Consider the following 14,822-nt stretch of genomic DNA (forward strand, 5'->3'; position numbering starts at 1 on the left):
AAACATTTAACACCATGATCGGTGCTCTGAAGGCCTTATTTGAAGGGTTCTATGGGGGCATCTACGTTAGTCTTGGCATGAGAGGGAAGGAAGACTACATGGAGGAAGTTGATCATCTAGCAAAGATGAATGAAGAACATTCTAGGCAGAGAAAATAACAGGCAAAGTCTCAGAGGTAAGCAAATGTTTGATCTCTTTACAAGACTGCAAGCAGCTCAGTTTGCTGGAGAATAGAGTTTAAGGAAGAGAGCCAAGAGTGAAGGATTGGAGAGTGAAGCACGGGCCTGGTCATACAGGGCTTTGTCAATCTGTTGAGATGTTTGAACTTTGTCTCAAAGGTCAAGGGGAAGCCATAGAATTCTTTTAAACAGGGAAGACAACATTGCTCCTGCTTTTCAGGTGAGCAAACTGACGTTCAGAGAAGCGATCCGAGTGTCCTGGGATAATTAAAGGCAGCAGAGGTGCAAACACATCCAAATCCAGACTCAGTGCGGAGCTTTCATCCCCTTAGGATGCATGGCTTCTCTTGTGCAGAAGGGGGCGCTGTCCTCCATGATTTGGCACAAGGTGGCTGGAAGGTTGCCATGTCCAGCTTATTCTTGTCCTTCCCTTTTCATAATTACTCATAACTTCTTTTTACAGACCTGGGCCTTGGGAATTAGGCCTGTAAACTCCCATTTATTGAGCACAGCTGGCCAGTGCTTAGTACTTTGGGTGTCTTATCTCATTTCATGCTCTCCACGACTTTTATCCAGCTCCATTTTATGGATGAGAAAATGGAGACTCAAAAGACTAGCCAACTGCTGGAGGTCATACAGCTAAGAAAAGGAGGGTGGGGACACTGATCTGTCTGATTTCAAAATCCATGCTGTTCTGGGAGGAAAGGTATGGAATTCTCACTCATGTTTTCTCAGCAGGTGATAGATTCAACAGCAAGACACAGCCCAGGCCTCCAGGAGGAGCCTCAAGGTGAGTGTGGGGGTTGCAGTGAAGCTGGGGGTCTTCTCCACCTTTGGTGTGCTTAACTGCAGTTTCCTCCAGTGGCAGGAAGAACAGCATCTATAGAATCTGGGCTCCACGAAAAGCATCCTCCTAGGGGCTCTGAGGAACAGGTACCATCTTGTGTACTCCCTAACAACTGGAAGCTGTTGGGGGAGTGAAGAGTCACAGAGCCCAGATAATGTTTCCTGTTTACGCTGCCCCAACATCAGGGAGAAATACTGAGCTTCTGGCAAAAAGGGATCAGAAGGGCTACTAAGAGGGGGAGGGTATAGCTCAGTGGTAGAGTGTGTGTTTTGCATGCCTGAGGTCCTGGGTTCAATCCTCAGTACCTCCATTAAAAATAAATAAATAAATAAATAAAATAATAAAAAACACCTAATTACTACCCCCCTAAAAATTAAAAAAAAGAAAAGGACTACTAAGGGCAGGGCATGGGAAAGGGCTGTTTTCCTACTGGGTTGGGTAAGAGGTATGGGACCCCTAGGGCCTCCATGGTTCCCACTGGCAGAGTCAATACTTGTCTTCCCCCATGGCCTCTGAGCCTCTGTCCAGGCCACAAGCTCTTCCAGGCCAGTTAGTCTTCTGGAAGTAATTCTAGGAGCAGCCCTGTTAATGGGCTTCTGGTGGAAAAGTTGGGCCCTGTGTCCCAAGGCAATGTGCTCACATGGGCTTCTGGCTGAGCCCAGACTGATGCCCCCTAGGCCCAGCAGGCCCCGGATGTGGCCCTGCAGTTCTTCCTGGCTCAGGCCCGGAGGCAGAGACTGCGAGAACAGCATGAAATCTGGATCCAAGAGGAAATGAAGCATTTGGAACAGGAAAAGGAGGAAGTGGCAGGTGACCAGGTCAAAGGCCTGGGGGCTAGAGAAGAGGTAAGGACGGTGGATGGGACTTGAGGCTCATTCTAATCTGGCCAGGCAATGTGCTAGGGGCCAGGGTCTTGTGTCAAGTTGGGCCCTACCCTCTCCCTGGCCCTCCCAGGTTTGTGGGGGATAGACAACGCAGTGCTAAGTGCTGTGGCGGGGGACTAGTGGCTCATGGCAACAAAGAAGTGCACCTGACCCATGCTGGAGTGGATCAGAGATGGCATCTAAGCTGAGACTTAAAGGACAAACAAATCAGCCAGAACAATTCATTAGACCATGAGCTCCACATGGGCAAGTTGTCCTCATCACATACAGGCACTCAGTAAATACAACTTGTTTAAACAATAAAACTTGTGTGCACAGAGGTGGCGGGGAGGAGGGAGACATGTTTCTAAGAGAAGAGAATTCCGTATGAGCAAAGGTCCAAAGGGAAGCAGTGGCAATACAGGTTCTGGGTACTGCGTATTGCCTATGTGGCTGGAGGCTGGCAGGTGCGTAGTCGGAGCAAGGCTAAAGAGACAGTGTGTGCCTCTGGATTTGGACTTTACCCCAAGGGTGACAGTAAACTGTTGAAAGGCATATGTCATCTGAGTTCTGTCCCTCACTAGCCACGTGAATTTGATCATTAGGTCACCTATCTGATCCACTGTTTCCAAGTCAGTAAAATGTCAACTACCTCAAGGTTGTCATTGGATAAAATGAGATAATAACATAAAGTATGTAGAACAGAGCCTGGCACACAGGTGGTAATCAACAAAGAGGATGTATTATCACTGAAGCCCTCCAAGGAGAGGCACAGATGGCACTGGGAGCAGGCAGCACTGAGACTCCAGCTGGAGGCCCTTCAGGCAGAACGGGATGCTGCGGAGCAGGACCTGGTAGCGCTCTATGACCTGCACGTGCAGGCTGCCCGAGCCCGGACATGCCACGAGCTGCAGGTTAGTGTGGACAGAGGGCAGGCCTTGGGCTGGTTCCAAGACTGGTTGACTGATGGGCATCTCTGACTCTGGGCACAGGTATTCCGAGCCTGGCGGGGACTGTGGGAGGAACGGGCTGTGACCACAGAGCATCACTACCGCAGCTTGCTGGCTGGAGTCCTGCAAGACACCATCAGCCTGGCTACACAGAACCAGGAGCTCCAAGCCCAGAACCAACAACTTTGGCAGACTAGGCTGGAAGCAGTCATACTGGATTCCAGCCTTGAGGAGAAACCTGGTAATTAGGAATCCTTCAGGGGCAGTTTCCTCTTTCTTAAAGATCTTAGAAGGGAGAGGAAGTTGGGACACAACAGCCAAGCTAACCTTCATTATGGATTAATAACACCACCACTAACCAGGTCTCACTGTGCCAGTCCTTGCTAAGCGCCTGATATCCAATAATTGATTTAGCCTTTTCTACTACCCTACATAGTAGTAGGTATCATATGACCCCCATTTCAGAGATAATGCAACTAAAGCTAGGAGAGGTTGTGTAACTGTCCAAGGACAGTCAGCCAATAAGTGATGGAGCCAGAATTCAAACTCAAGCCTGGCTGGCTATTGTTCTACACTGTAGACAGTAGTGGTCCACAGGTTGCAGCGCACATCAGAATCACCTAGGGAGCTTATTGGAAAAAAAGAAAGAAAAAGAAAAGAAAAAGAAGAAAGAAAAAGTGAAGAAAAGAAAGAAAAAAAAAAGGAAAAAGAAAAAGAAAAAAAAAGATTCTCAAACCCCACTTCCTAAGATTCTGCTTCAATAGACCTTGTTTTTTGTTTTCTTTTTTCTTTACCAGTTTACCAGGTATTCTACCATGGGAGCAGGGCCAGATACTTCTCTGGCCATGAGAAGAGATAGCAGGTAGGGGTATCAGTGAGGGAACCAGAGATGAGAATCAAAATCACCTTCCTTTAGAGTTCTCTAGCCTACAGTCTACAGTTTGCCTTGCTGGGCCCAGCACCTTCTATTCCCACAGCTCCCTCCAGGGCCCAAGTTTTGTGCTTCAGAGAAAGTCCCAAAATTCTGTGACAGAGTTTCAGCGCCATGGAGTTCTCGGAGGAAATAATGCTGCTGGCAAGAGCTGGGAGAAAACAGATTTTTTCTCGGTCTATGAGTCACCCCAGGATTAAGATACTCAGGGCATCAGAGGAAGGAAATTATGCTTGAGAGGAGATACACAACAGAGAAGACACAGGACAATCAGGGCCGATTGTAGGAAACTACACCCCAGAACACTTTATTAAGACCTTATTGCTTACGCGTTAGACACTGATTGAGCTGTACAAGTTTCCCTGTGCCTGGTCCCAGTTCGCTCTGTGTATAGCTTTCCCCAGGCTGTTGAGAGCTGGAACGCTGCTAGGAAAGGGCAGGACCCAGAGTGGGAAGAATGGTACCTCCTAGGAGCAGTAGAGGGTGCAGTGGGCTTTGAGAGGGCCCTTGGGGTGAACAGAGAGGTCAGGAGTATAGGCTTAAACCAGGGCCCAGGGGCAACATTCCCTGAGATGAGTCAAGCCCCAGTCCTCTCTGAGGTTTCCAGAACAAGGGCTGGGTGTGGAGAGAGCAGGGGGCATTGTCTCCAGGCGCTACTGGAGCTAGGGGAGCATGGCAGAGTGGCCTGGGTAATGGGGTTATGATGTGTGGTAACTGGGCTTTCCTGCATGACAGTCGGCAGGGGGCGAGGGGTATCCATTATGGGTGAGTCATGTACCAAGGCTGGGCTGGAGCAGCCAGCACCAGGCCTGGGGGCAGTGGGTCGGTGGGGGTGACCACAGTAGGCAAGGAAGGTCAACTGCTGCCCACGCCCCACTTTAAGCGACTGCATTCATGCAGGATGAGGCAGGGGGCCTCCTCCATTCCCATCAGGAATGGTATCTTTTCTCAGGCCTGTGTACTGATGCTCTCCTAATTTCTTAGCCCGCAAGAACTCGGGGAAGGGTGGGTTAAGAGTTTCCTTAACCAAATCCAGCCTTCGAGTCTCCCATGGATAACTCTTCATCCACCCAGCTCAGAGACTAACGTGGCTGCTCTCACTGACCCAGCTTTTCTCACAAGGCACTTGTTTCAGGGCTGCCAAAGGGAAGGAGGGAGGATTGGGAGGTGGCTCTGATGGTGGCACCCAACCTACAGGTCAAGACCCAGGGTGGGGTTAGGTCAGGGGCTAGCGGCTGCCATAGTACAGGCGCACAGCCAGGCCGATGAGCAGCGTGGCTAGGAAGAAGGCAGCTGTGAGCTGCAGCCGCAGCAGGGCTGCTGAGAGCACAGCATTGACCACTAGTGAGCAGGACACAACGAAGAGGCGCGTGATGCTGCTGCCGTGCTTCATGACGGCTGACATGAGCAGTCCATTGAGTGCTTGGCTCAGCACGACGAGCGCTGCCCAACCTGAGAAACCCTCCAGGAGGCCTGGGCCGGGGCCGCCACCTGCATGCAGACCTAGGTTCAGGAGCACACCAAAAGTGTAGAGGAAGAGGTTCTGAAGGGCCAGGGGCAGCCGCTGTCGTTTCATGAGCAGCTCTGTGTACACGGAAGACAAGCCTGAGATGAGGCAGTACAGGATGAGAAGCAGCAGTCCCAGTGGAGTGATATGCAGGGGCATGCGGCCCGCAGCAGCCGCTGAAGGGGGCCCAGAAAGTGTGTTCCCAGGGTCCCGGAGGCCACCAGCTGCATAGCAGGCTCCCGCTGCCATCAGCAGCAGCAGTGCTAAGCCCTGGCGTGCGGAGAGGCGGTGTCGGAGGCAGAGGCAGTAGAACAGGGCTGTGCTTCCGATCTTGAGATTGCTCAGCACCTGGTAGGTGCTGGGGTCCATGTAACGTTGAAGATAGATCACCAGGTTGTTGTTGGCACCATAGAGCAGGGCTGATAGTGCGAAGGGGGCGGCTTGGCGCCAGGGTGGGGTCCCCTGGGGCCATGCTTGCCAGCCCACCAGGAGAGAGAAGGCGCACAGTAGTAGCTTCGTCAGTTCAGTCAGCAGTACGGCCGAGGAAGGCCGGAAGGGCACACGGCCATCTACATGGCACAGCGCCAGCAATGGGGCATGGGCCCCGTACATGGCAGTGGACAGGAGTAGCATCAGGGTCCAGCGGGCCTGCCTGGGACGGCCCAGGCCTGGCATACCCCCGTCCTCTACACTCATGCCCAAACTAGACCTTGGGTGGCCTGTGTAGCTGGCAAGGGGACAACGGGGACTGTGATGCATCTGGGGAAAATCAAGTTATGGAGCTGGCTCCCAGGGGTGAGGAGCTGTGGTACATTGCCAGAGAGATACTGAGAGTCAGAGTCAGCTGCAAACCCCACAGCAAGGGCTGGAAGAGGAAAGGATTGGTGGCCCTAGAAGCCAGTCTTGGGGCCAGTCCCGTGGGGTTACGGAGGGAAGGAGTCCAGGGTTCTGGCTGATGAGCCACTGTACAGCCTCTGCAGGAAGGGAAGTGAGGATGAAGGCAGCAGGAAAGCTGGAGTGAGCAAACGGGTGAAAGCCCGGGAGGCCAGGTGCGGCGTCTGTGGCTGGAAGGCTTCCGCCTGCAGGCCCCAGCTGTTCATCCTGCCTCCCTCATGGGATCCAGAGCTAGTCGGGCCCCTTGCGCAGCGATCGAAGATAGTCCCTCAAGGTCTTCTCTACATTGGGCACAGCATATGCCTGCGCTGCATATATGCCAGTGCAGGTGCCCACGGCAAAGCCCAATACTGCCGATGCCCTCAGTTTGGCCACCACGTAACCAGCCAGGAAGCCCTTGAGGAATGGGGAGGACAAGAACGAGCCATCCTGTGGATGAAAATGCAGGAGGAAACTCAGCTAGGCTCTCCCCTTCTCTACTCAGGAGCTACTCAAGGGGCTTAGCACATCCCACCACCTGCTCCTCCTTACTCAGGAAGCTGTAGTATGCTCTCCAAAGATTTTCTCAAGATTCTGGAGGCAGAAAAAGAACCTAGAAGTTCTGATCACACAATGCCAGAACCCTGTGGTTAGAAGGCTCTAACCACAGAATCCTACTGAGAAAGAGGTCCCTGAAGAATCCGACCCCTGCCTGCTTCCCGTTTCATTTCCTAGCACACTCCCCCACTGCTGCAGCCAAACTGAACTGCTTCACCATCCTACCTCCCACCACAAGGGATTTGCCTATGCTGTTCCATCTGCCTGAAATGTTCCCTCTTCCCCCTCATCACCTAGTTAACTCCTAAGATTTAAGATCCCAGTTCCGGGGAGGGTATAGCTCAGTGGTAGAGTGCATGCTTAGCATGCATGGGGTCCTGGGTTCAAAACAAAAAAAAATCCTTCCTAGAATTGATATAATATGGTATTATGCCCATTTTACAGACTAGGAAACTGAGGCAGAGAGATTAAGTAACTTATGTATAGTCACATTATTAATTAATAGAGAAGCTAGGATTCAACACTAAGCACTCTGGCTCCAGAAATTGTTCATTTAATCACTGTGCTATGTGACCTCTTGGTACACATGGATCTCAGGAAAGAGTGATCTGGGATGCAGACTGAGATCTGAGAGTTACCAATTGAAAAAGAAAAAAACCAAGTTCAAATGCCATTTTCTCAGGGAAACTTTCCTGGGAGGAAGAGGAGGGGTCACAGAGAACAGACCCTTAATAACCAACCATTTGCTGAATAAGTCTCTACCACCCATTCGAAAGCATACTGGCCATGAAGCTTAAGGGGTGGGGGGCAGGCACAGCCTTACCTGGCCCACACCACTGCTGACTTCGTCTTCCACACGCTGCTGCAGGCGCTCAAGCTGGTTCTTGAGAAATGCCAGGTCCTTAAGCTTGGGGAGAGAATCCTAGGACAAGGGAGAGGCTGGCTCCAGAAGGCTGATCCAGCCCCATCCCTACTCAAGTCTATCAGAGACTGGGGGTAGGGAGGAGTGAGTCTGAAAAATTTCCTATAAAGCCTACCTGAGATGACAGTGATTGATAAAGGTAGAAAGCGTTTGAAAATTAAAGAATTCATATGGGGGCCAGGGAAGGGGTGACAGATGGGATCTGCACTGGTAACTTACAACAACCCTTACAAGAAATTTTGTATAGCAAGCAGTGTATAGGGAAGGCAGGAGGGACAGCTAGGGAACTTTCAGTTAGGTTTATCAGGCAAGCAGTAGTGACTATAAGCTACATGAAAGTTGTGGATAGCCTCCCGCAGCCTAACACAGGGACTGCAAGTAAATGTGTGGGTGGTGCTGAACTTCAAGACTAATGATTAGTAATAGCCTGAGGCAGTTCCCTGGACAATCTGGGGGTAAACGTGATTTCTGCCTAGGCTTCTTCCCCTTTCCCCTCAAGGCCATCCCAAATTGAATGTGTGACTGGATGAGCTGGGGTTTGGTGGGTGGAGGGGAGAAGGAAGGTGGCTGTCTGCAGGAGTGTGGGTAAATGAACTGACTGATTTTGGCCCCACGTAAGTATGAAATTAGTGTGTGCGAATGCGGATGTGAGTGTCCGTGTGGACCGGAAACTCCTTGTCTCTGGAAGGGAGTTTTGGGGGCCAGGGAATAGGGCAAAGTTAGGAGTGTATGCAAGTTAACTAGTGACGGTGCCAGGTGGGGACACCTGGGGGATCTCCGGCTACGCTTGCCTCGCGTAGTGCTCCGACTCTCCACTATTGAGGTAGTCGACAGGAGTAATACCTGCCCTCAGGAGGAACAAGGGGCAACCCCACCCACGAGTCGCTCCAGTTGTCGCCTCTCCCCAGGACTCAGAAGCTGTGAAGAGCACCAACTACAGAGAACCCCACGTTCACTCACCTTGTCATCCGCCATTTTCCCCGCCGAACTTGTGGCGCAGGCGCAGCACCGCCTCCCTCCTGGCAAGGGCTACCGCCATCTTTACTGAGGGCAGAGGCACTTCCGGGGCATTTTTGGAAAGGGTGGAGGCGCGTTCCTGGCAGTCTCCTTTTAGCAGATGACGTGACCTCTCTCGTTGGGACCCAGGCTGCGTGCGCGCGCGCGTTTACGACGTAAACGCAATGATCTCACCGTGTGCGTGTGCGTGTGCATGTTCGCTCTGCGCAAGTTCGCCTGGCGAATATTCCGCTGCTTGATGAGCTCACGGTTGGGCTGTGATGTCAGCGTGTGTGCCGCGGTTCTTGCGCCTCCCCCAGAGCCTCGGACGGAAACGCGAAGCCACTTGGGATCCGAACGCCTGTTTACACGCGCCACCTCTCGGTGGGAGGCGCTGCTCAGGCGGGTCTTTTTCAGCCTCCGGGACCCGGCCCCTGCCCCGCCCCGTAATTGTGCGGCGCCCGCTGGCCCGGCCGATTCCGGCGCAGAGAGGCTGGACTTGTAGGCGCAGCCGCTCAGGAGTCGAGCTGGGCTGAGTGCGGGCCGGCGAAGGCCGGCGGGGACGCGACCAAGGCTATGCTGGGCAAGGATTACATGCTGGCCATCATTCTGGTCAACTGCGATGGTGTGCACGGAGGGTCCCGTTGGGAAGATCTGGAGCTGAGGGGTGGGGGAACGAGGGAGCGCGAAACGCTACCTCAGGCTCAGAGACAGGGAGGGGGTAGGTACGTATCGGGGTGAGGGCCAGGGGACAGATGAACCCTGGTCTTTGCACTGCAATATGCAGGATTGAAAGCCTGAATTCTCAGACTGGACCTTCAGCCCAAAGGTTGTCCCTTTTGGTTTGGAGGAAGGGTTTTGACAAAGTGTTATTGTAAGTTCGCATGTATCTCCTCCCTCTCCAATCCCGTGTTCCGGTAGATGATTTGTGGGGGGACCAGAGTCTGGAGGGGGAGCCAGGCCTGCCCCCTGGCTGGAGGAAGATCCGTGATGCTGCAGGTACTTACTATTGGCATGTACCCAGCGGTAGCACCCAGTGGCAGCGCCCAACCTGGGAGCCAGGAGATGCAGAGGACCCAGGCACGGTAGGTGGAGTTTGAGGAGGGGGCCTGAGCTCATGTGCGGACAAAAGCCTGCTGCCACACTGACCTAACCCCCTCTCTACAGAGGACGGAGGGAATTTGGGGACTTCGGCCCCCCAAGGGGAGATCCTTTTCCAGCCTGGAGAACTCATTGGACCGGAGGTAACAGGGATAGACCAGGCAAAAAATGAAAGGCTTGGTGTTCTGTGGCACTCAGAGATGCAGCTGGACCCACAGTCTGCTTTCCAGCCCAGGTTCTGGACTCTATCCCATGTTTAGGACTCTGTTCTGTGTTCTTGGCTCTGTTCCATAATCTTGACTCTCCTAGTGTTTTGAGTTTTGTTTCTTGTTTCATGCTGTTTTTTGTTAAAAATTGTTTTACATATTCTGGGTCCTGAACCTATCATATTCTAGACCTTGGACACTACCCTAGGTTCTGTTCATGGAGGTTCCTGTCCTGTGTTCTGTGGTTTTCTTGTCCTCATTTGGGGCTCTGGTCCACATTTTGGACCCTGCTCCATGTTTATAAGTTTTATTCTATGTCCTGTCTCTTAAATTTCTCCCCAAATTCAAAGCCATGCTCTAGGTTACATTTGTCCTGGACCTTGTCCCACTCTGATGTTATATTTGGGACACTATATTCTGGGTTTTATGCCATGTCTTGTGCATATCAAGTAGTCTAGTCCTCACTAGTGTCCCTTCTGTAGGAAGCGTGGTCCTCTTACCAGCTCTGCTCTATTCCAGTAACTCTCTGTCCTGGTATGGTGAAGACTCCTACATCCAGAGAGTGGAGCCAGGGGCTAAGGTAGTGACGGGTCAGAGGGCATTGGGGAGGGTCCCAAAGGAAAAGTCAGGAGGGGGTTTGGGCTGAGAAGAGGTGATGGAGGGTGAAGGGAGGAGGTATCAGAGGGTTTTTATGTGTGGAACCTGTGGGAGCTCCCACCCTACTTCACCTCTACTCACTCAGGGTCCTCCTGTCCTTTCTTCTAACCTGTCAGTGCTTTGCAGTCCGGTCTCTGGGCTGGGTAGAGGTACCTGAAGAGGATCTGGTACCAGGGAAGAGCAGTATCGCAGTCAATAACTGCATCCAGCAGCTGGCCCAGACCCGCAGTCAGAGCCAGCCCCCAGATGGTGCCTGGGGCGAGGTGAGCTGGCTGGCCCTTCAAAGAGTGCAGCCCAGCATCCAGCAGAGGTGGTTGTCCCTGAATTGTCTGTTCCTCATGGCAACTGCCTTCATCTGAGCTCCAGGTTGGCCTCTCCTTGGCAGGGCCAGAACATGCTGATGATCCTGAAGAAGGATGCCATGAGCCTGGTGAATCCCCTGGACCGCAGTCTGATCCACTGCCAGCCTCTGGTGCACATCCGTGTATGGGGTGTGGGCAGCTCCAAGGGCCGGTGAGGACCCCTGCATCCCTCGAAGTGAGAGTTGCTCCTCCCTCCCCCTTACAGGCCGTGATCCCCACTGATGCTAATCCCCTGTACTTGAACCCCTGGACACAGATCCTCTGACATGGACCCGAGCTCTGCCTCACCTGCCTGGTCCAGCTCTGGTTGGGGAGGGTGGGCCTGGCTCAGCAGGGATGGATGGGGGAGAGCCTGAGAGGCTGGGCTGATTCTCTCCTGTGCTCCCACATGCTTCTGGAACAGTGACAGGTGAGTGACAGCCAGGTCCCTGTAGCCCCAGCCCTGCCCTCCCTGTTCCATCCTTGCCATACCCCTGACTTTCCAGCCTTCTGCAGGCACTCTAGCTAGGCCTTTGCCCCTACCTAGCTTTCCCAGCTGGATCTCTGCCCCTGCCCTAGCCCCATCTCTGACCTTGCCAGGGACTTCGCTTTTGTGGCGGGTGACAAAGACAGCTGTATGCTCAAGTGCCATGTGTTTCGCTGTGACGTCCCTGCCAAGGCCATTGCCAGTGCCCTACATGGGCTCTGTGCCCAGGTAAGGGCCAGGAGTGGGGCAGGGAATGTGGGTATGTAGCTGGGTCTGAAGCTGCTAAGATGGTTGTGGCAGGGTGGTGTTGGCTCCCTGATCTCACTTCTTCCTCCCTGCACCTCATGCTGGCTACGTTGTGTTTCAGATCTTGTCAGAGCGAGTAGGAGTCAGTGGTGATTCCCCTTGCTGCTCACTAGACCCCATCACCCCTGAAGACCTGCCTCGGCAAGGTATGGGGAGTGGGGTGCCACGTTGCAGCAACAGGCTGCTTTGGTGAAAAATTGGCGGCTCATGGTTATTCAGTGTTTCTTTGGAGACAGTGGACTTCAGAGGTGTCCTTGTCCTAGGGATCCCAAACCCTAAATTGGAGGAGCATCCATGACCTTTTTTCTGCTAGCTCCAGTTCCCTCAGAAAGGTGGAGAAAGGGGTCATTGAGAGAGTACCCCGGCCAGCATGGTGTATATATTTCAGTGGAGCTATTGGATGCCGTGAGCCAGGCAGCTCAGACATACGAGGCACTGTACATCGGGACCCTGCCAGTCACCAAAGCCATGGGTGAGGACTGAGTGGGCTGGAGGGGTGGGCTGCATAAGATAAGGGGAAGGTGGGTGAGTGCTCCCCTGGCCCTCTATAGCCTGAAGTGTACCACCCTTCTTAGTTCAGGATGCTAAGCCTGGCCCCAGCTATTCTGTTTCCATCTCTGAATCCTAAGTCAGTGAGAGGGGCGTAGACATTCCCTGCAGATCCTTTCCTTTTGTATGCCTGGGAGACACCATGGTGGGCATGTTCCCCTCCCCTAGGCATGGACGTGCTGAACGAGGCCATTGGTGCTCTCACCACCCGTGGGGACCAGGATACCTGGGTCCCTGCCATACTCAGTGTGTCTGACTCTCTCATGACTGCACATCCTATTCAGGTACCAGCCAGAAGAAGGTGAAGTGGGGGGCTGTGGAGGGGTAGGTGGGGATGCTGAGGGATTATTAGTTGCTGCTGGAAGTGCTCAGTGGGTCCAGCCAGTACCTGGCCCTCTAGTGACTAGCCCTGATTTGGGCAGGCAGAGGCTGGTGCAGAGGAGGAGCCACTGTGGCAGTGCCCTGTGCGCCTTGTGACCTTTATTGGCGTTGGCCGTGACCCACACACCTTTGGCCTCATTGCCGACCTGGGCCGTCAGAGCTTCCAGTGTGCGGCCTTCTGGTGCCAGCCCCATGCAGGGGGACTCTCCGAAGCTGTGCAGGCTGCTTGCATGGTGAGTCAGGGGTGGGAATTGGTGTGTGGGATTGCCCTGCAGCTGCTCTGTACTGGTAACATCACAAACCAGCCATCCCAGGGCTGACTATGGTTCAGCAGTAGTTTATTTGGCTCTTAAGCTTTTTCTAGTAAGTTTTAGTTAGTTGCCAGTATTGTAAGGCCAGGACATTTCACATAATCATTGCTATTCCTGTTTATCTTAAAATATCGGAAGCTCTGACACTTGGATCCACATGTATATATTTCAGCATTCAGCTGGAATAGTGTGGGGGCTATACCTTGTAGGGTGAGCATTGATCCTGTTTTGTCTCATGTAGGTTATTTTCTGGCAGCTGTGGGCATTTGAGTGTGGGACATTTGCACTCAGTTCAGTTCACTTATTAACTCAAATGTGAGTGCTTGCTGGAACTCAACCATACTTGACCCTGGGGAGTCAGTGTATAGAGGGCACAGCCTTTGTCCTCACAGAACATTCAGGTTAGAGCAGAGACAGACTAGAAAGAAGTAGTACACCACAAGATGATGGAGGAGATGGCCCCTTCAGGGGTCCAAGAAAGCTACCTGAAAGAGGTGATAGAAAACTGAGAGCTAAAGGTTCAAGGAGGAAGTTAATCCAGGTGAAAGGGAGTGGACAGAAGGTGTTCCCATGTACAGGGAACTCCAGCTGTGAAAGTGAGAGGGATGGCAGTGGAATTAGAGTATCTGAAAGAGTCTAGTCTATCTGGAGTGCAAGGAGGGATGGAGTGAGAGATAGCGGCAGAAAAAATGGCAGCATACAGGTCATGGAACTTACAGGGTAGAGTGATGAGTTTATTTTATCTGGAGGCATTTGAGCCATTGAAAGGTCTTGAGCAGGACAGTAAAGTCAAGTTTGTGGGTTCGGAAGACCACTTAAGCTATATGGGTAAAAGATTTGGAAGACACAGGAGAAGAAGTAGGAAGACCATTTAGGATGTATTGAGTTCAAATGAGAGAAGATTGGGCAGTTGCACTGGGAATGGAGTGTGGGTTGCAGAACCTCCCCTTGACTTGGGAGTCCACTTGGCCAGGCACCAGTCCACTGCAGTGAGAGATGGGGGAGAGTCAGCATAGTGGTCGTTAATGGTTAAGTTACTGAGCTACCTGGAAATGTTGTGGGGGCTCCAGATGTGGCAGACCACCAGCTTCATTTCATATTGAAGCCTTGGCTGGTTCCCTGTCCTTCTGAAACTTTAAGGGAGTCCAGAGGCAGAAAGGAGCAAGCTGGATTCTCACATTCCCCTTCTCCCTAGGTTCAGTACCAGAAGTGTCTTGTGGCCTCTGCAGCCCGAGGCAAGGCCTGGGGTGCCCAGGCCCGTGCCCGCCTGCGGCTCAAGCGGACCAGCTCTGTGGATTCCCCAGGAGGTTCCCTGCCCCTTCCCCTGCTCAAAGGAGGGGTTGGGGGTGCAGGGGCAGCCCCACGAAAGCGGGGTGTCTTCTCTTTTCTTGATGCCTTCCGGCTGAAACCCTCTCTGCTCCACATGCCCTAATTTAATCCAGGAGGACTAGGGAAGGAGGCTCTGGGTTCATGCCCAACTCTACCCCTTCATTCCCCAGGGGTCTGCAGCCTCTCACCCCTTGGAGCCTTCTCTTCCTGCCCCACCGACCCTTGTCTACCCTCTATTTATTGCCCAATCTATTGTTTATAAGGATGATGAGAGGCCGTGCACCACAGCCTAGGCCCAAGGCTCACCTTTCCCTGGGTCCCTGCATTCCTTGCCCCTGTCCAGCCTGGGACAGTTGGCTCTACCTCAGCAACACTTTATAGCAAAATCAGTACAAATAAAAATCCCTCAGTGACTTCACTGGTTTTGAATGGTATTGGACCTTGTACTGGATTGAGAGTTAACAGCCTGTATGAGGTGAATGTTTGCGTCTGTGCTTGGTATTGGTGGCTGCCTGTAGTCATGTGTCG

General features: G+C 52.7%; 4 protein-coding genes across 5 annotated transcripts; 2 read left to right on the plus strand and 2 right to left on the minus strand.

Annotated features, from left to right (window-relative positions):
* The first annotated feature begins 430 nt into the window (after nt 1–430).
* LOC102528876 (uncharacterized) lies at nt 431–3,118 on the plus strand. The gene is made up of 4 exons (XM_072956554.1): nt 431–969; nt 1,042–1,112; nt 1,704–1,871; nt 2,645–3,118. The coding sequence occupies exons 1-4, from the start codon at nt 888–890 to the stop codon at nt 2,867–2,869; spliced, it is 546 nt and encodes a 181-aa protein (XP_072812655.1). The 5' UTR covers nt 431–887; the 3' UTR covers nt 2,870–3,118.
* A 927-nt stretch (nt 3,119–4,045) lies between these two features.
* On the minus strand, nt 4,046–6,036 carry SLC35A4 (solute carrier family 35 member A4). Its single transcript, XM_006204550.4, has one exon. It carries the CDS (start codon nt 6,034–6,036, stop codon nt 4,999–5,001), a length of 1,038 nt encoding a protein of 345 aa, XP_006204612.2. The 3' UTR covers nt 4,046–4,998.
* A 366-nt stretch (nt 6,037–6,402) lies between these two features.
* LOC116277750 (SLC35A4 upstream open reading frame protein) lies at nt 6,403–8,739 on the minus strand. Its single transcript, XM_031672422.2, has 3 exons — nt 8,591–8,739; nt 7,532–7,630; nt 6,403–6,600 (listed from the first exon to the last, which is right to left on the minus strand). The coding sequence occupies exons 1-3, from the start codon at nt 8,603–8,605 to the stop codon at nt 6,403–6,405; spliced, it is 312 nt and encodes a 103-aa protein (XP_031528282.2). The 5' UTR covers nt 8,606–8,739.
* Nucleotides 8,740–9,117: 378 nt separating this feature from the next.
* Nucleotides 9,118–14,712, plus strand: APBB3 (amyloid beta precursor protein binding family B member 3). 2 transcript variants are annotated; one of them, XM_015239495.3, is made up of 12 exons: nt 9,118–9,251; nt 9,548–9,711; nt 9,794–9,870; nt 10,453–10,513; nt 10,707–10,853; nt 10,976–11,103; nt 11,532–11,646; nt 11,786–11,870; nt 12,038–12,196; nt 12,442–12,557; nt 12,696–12,887; nt 14,161–14,712. In XM_015239495.3, exons 1-12 carry the CDS (start codon nt 9,203–9,205, stop codon nt 14,395–14,397), a joined length of 1,530 nt encoding a protein of 509 aa, XP_015094981.1. In that variant the 5' UTR covers nt 9,118–9,202; the 3' UTR covers nt 14,398–14,712. The 2 variants fall into 2 exon arrangements, with proteins under 2 accessions (XP_015094981.1, XP_006204616.1); XM_006204554.4 differs by having other exon boundaries at nt 12,113–12,196.
* The last annotated feature ends 110 nt before the right edge of the window (nt 14,713–14,822 follow it).

Source organism: Vicugna pacos, chromosome 3, assembly GCF_048564905.1.
Source record: "Vicugna pacos chromosome 3, VicPac4, whole genome shotgun sequence".
NCBI lineage: Eukaryota > Metazoa > Chordata > Mammalia > Artiodactyla > Camelidae > Vicugna > Vicugna pacos.

Coding starts and splice junctions, on each gene's coding strand:
- LOC116277750 (XM_031672422.2), bottom strand. Junction 6,601..7,531: donor TCAGCAGTGGTGTGGGCCAG/GTAAGGCTGTGC, acceptor TTTCATCCACAG/GATGGCTCGTTCTTGTCCTC.
- APBB3 (XM_015239495.3), top strand. CDS start 9,203: ATGCTGGGCAAGGATTACATGCTGGCCATCATTCTGGTCAACTGCGAT. Junction 11,871..12,037: donor TGAAGACCTGCCTCGGCAAG/GTATGGGGAGTG, acceptor TTTTTCTGCTAG/CTCCAGTTCCCTCAGAAAGG. Junction 12,558..12,695: donor TGACTGCACATCCTATTCAG/GTACCAGCCAGA, acceptor TGATTTGGGCAG/GCAGAGGCTGGTGCAGAGGA.
- SLC35A4 (XM_006204550.4), bottom strand. CDS start 6,036: ATGCATCACAGTCCCCGTTGTCCCCTTGCCAGCTACACAGGCCACCCA.
- LOC102528876 (XM_072956554.1), top strand. CDS start 888: ATGGAATTCTCACTCATGTTTTCTCAGCAGGTGATAGATTCAACAGCA. Junction 970..1,041: donor CCTCCAGGAGGAGCCTCAAG/GTGAGTGTGGGG, acceptor AGTTTCCTCCAG/TGGCAGGAAGAACAGCATCT. Junction 1,872..2,644: donor GCCTGGGGGCTAGAGAAGAG/GTAAGGACGGTG, acceptor TTATCACTGAAG/CCCTCCAAGGAGAGGCACAG.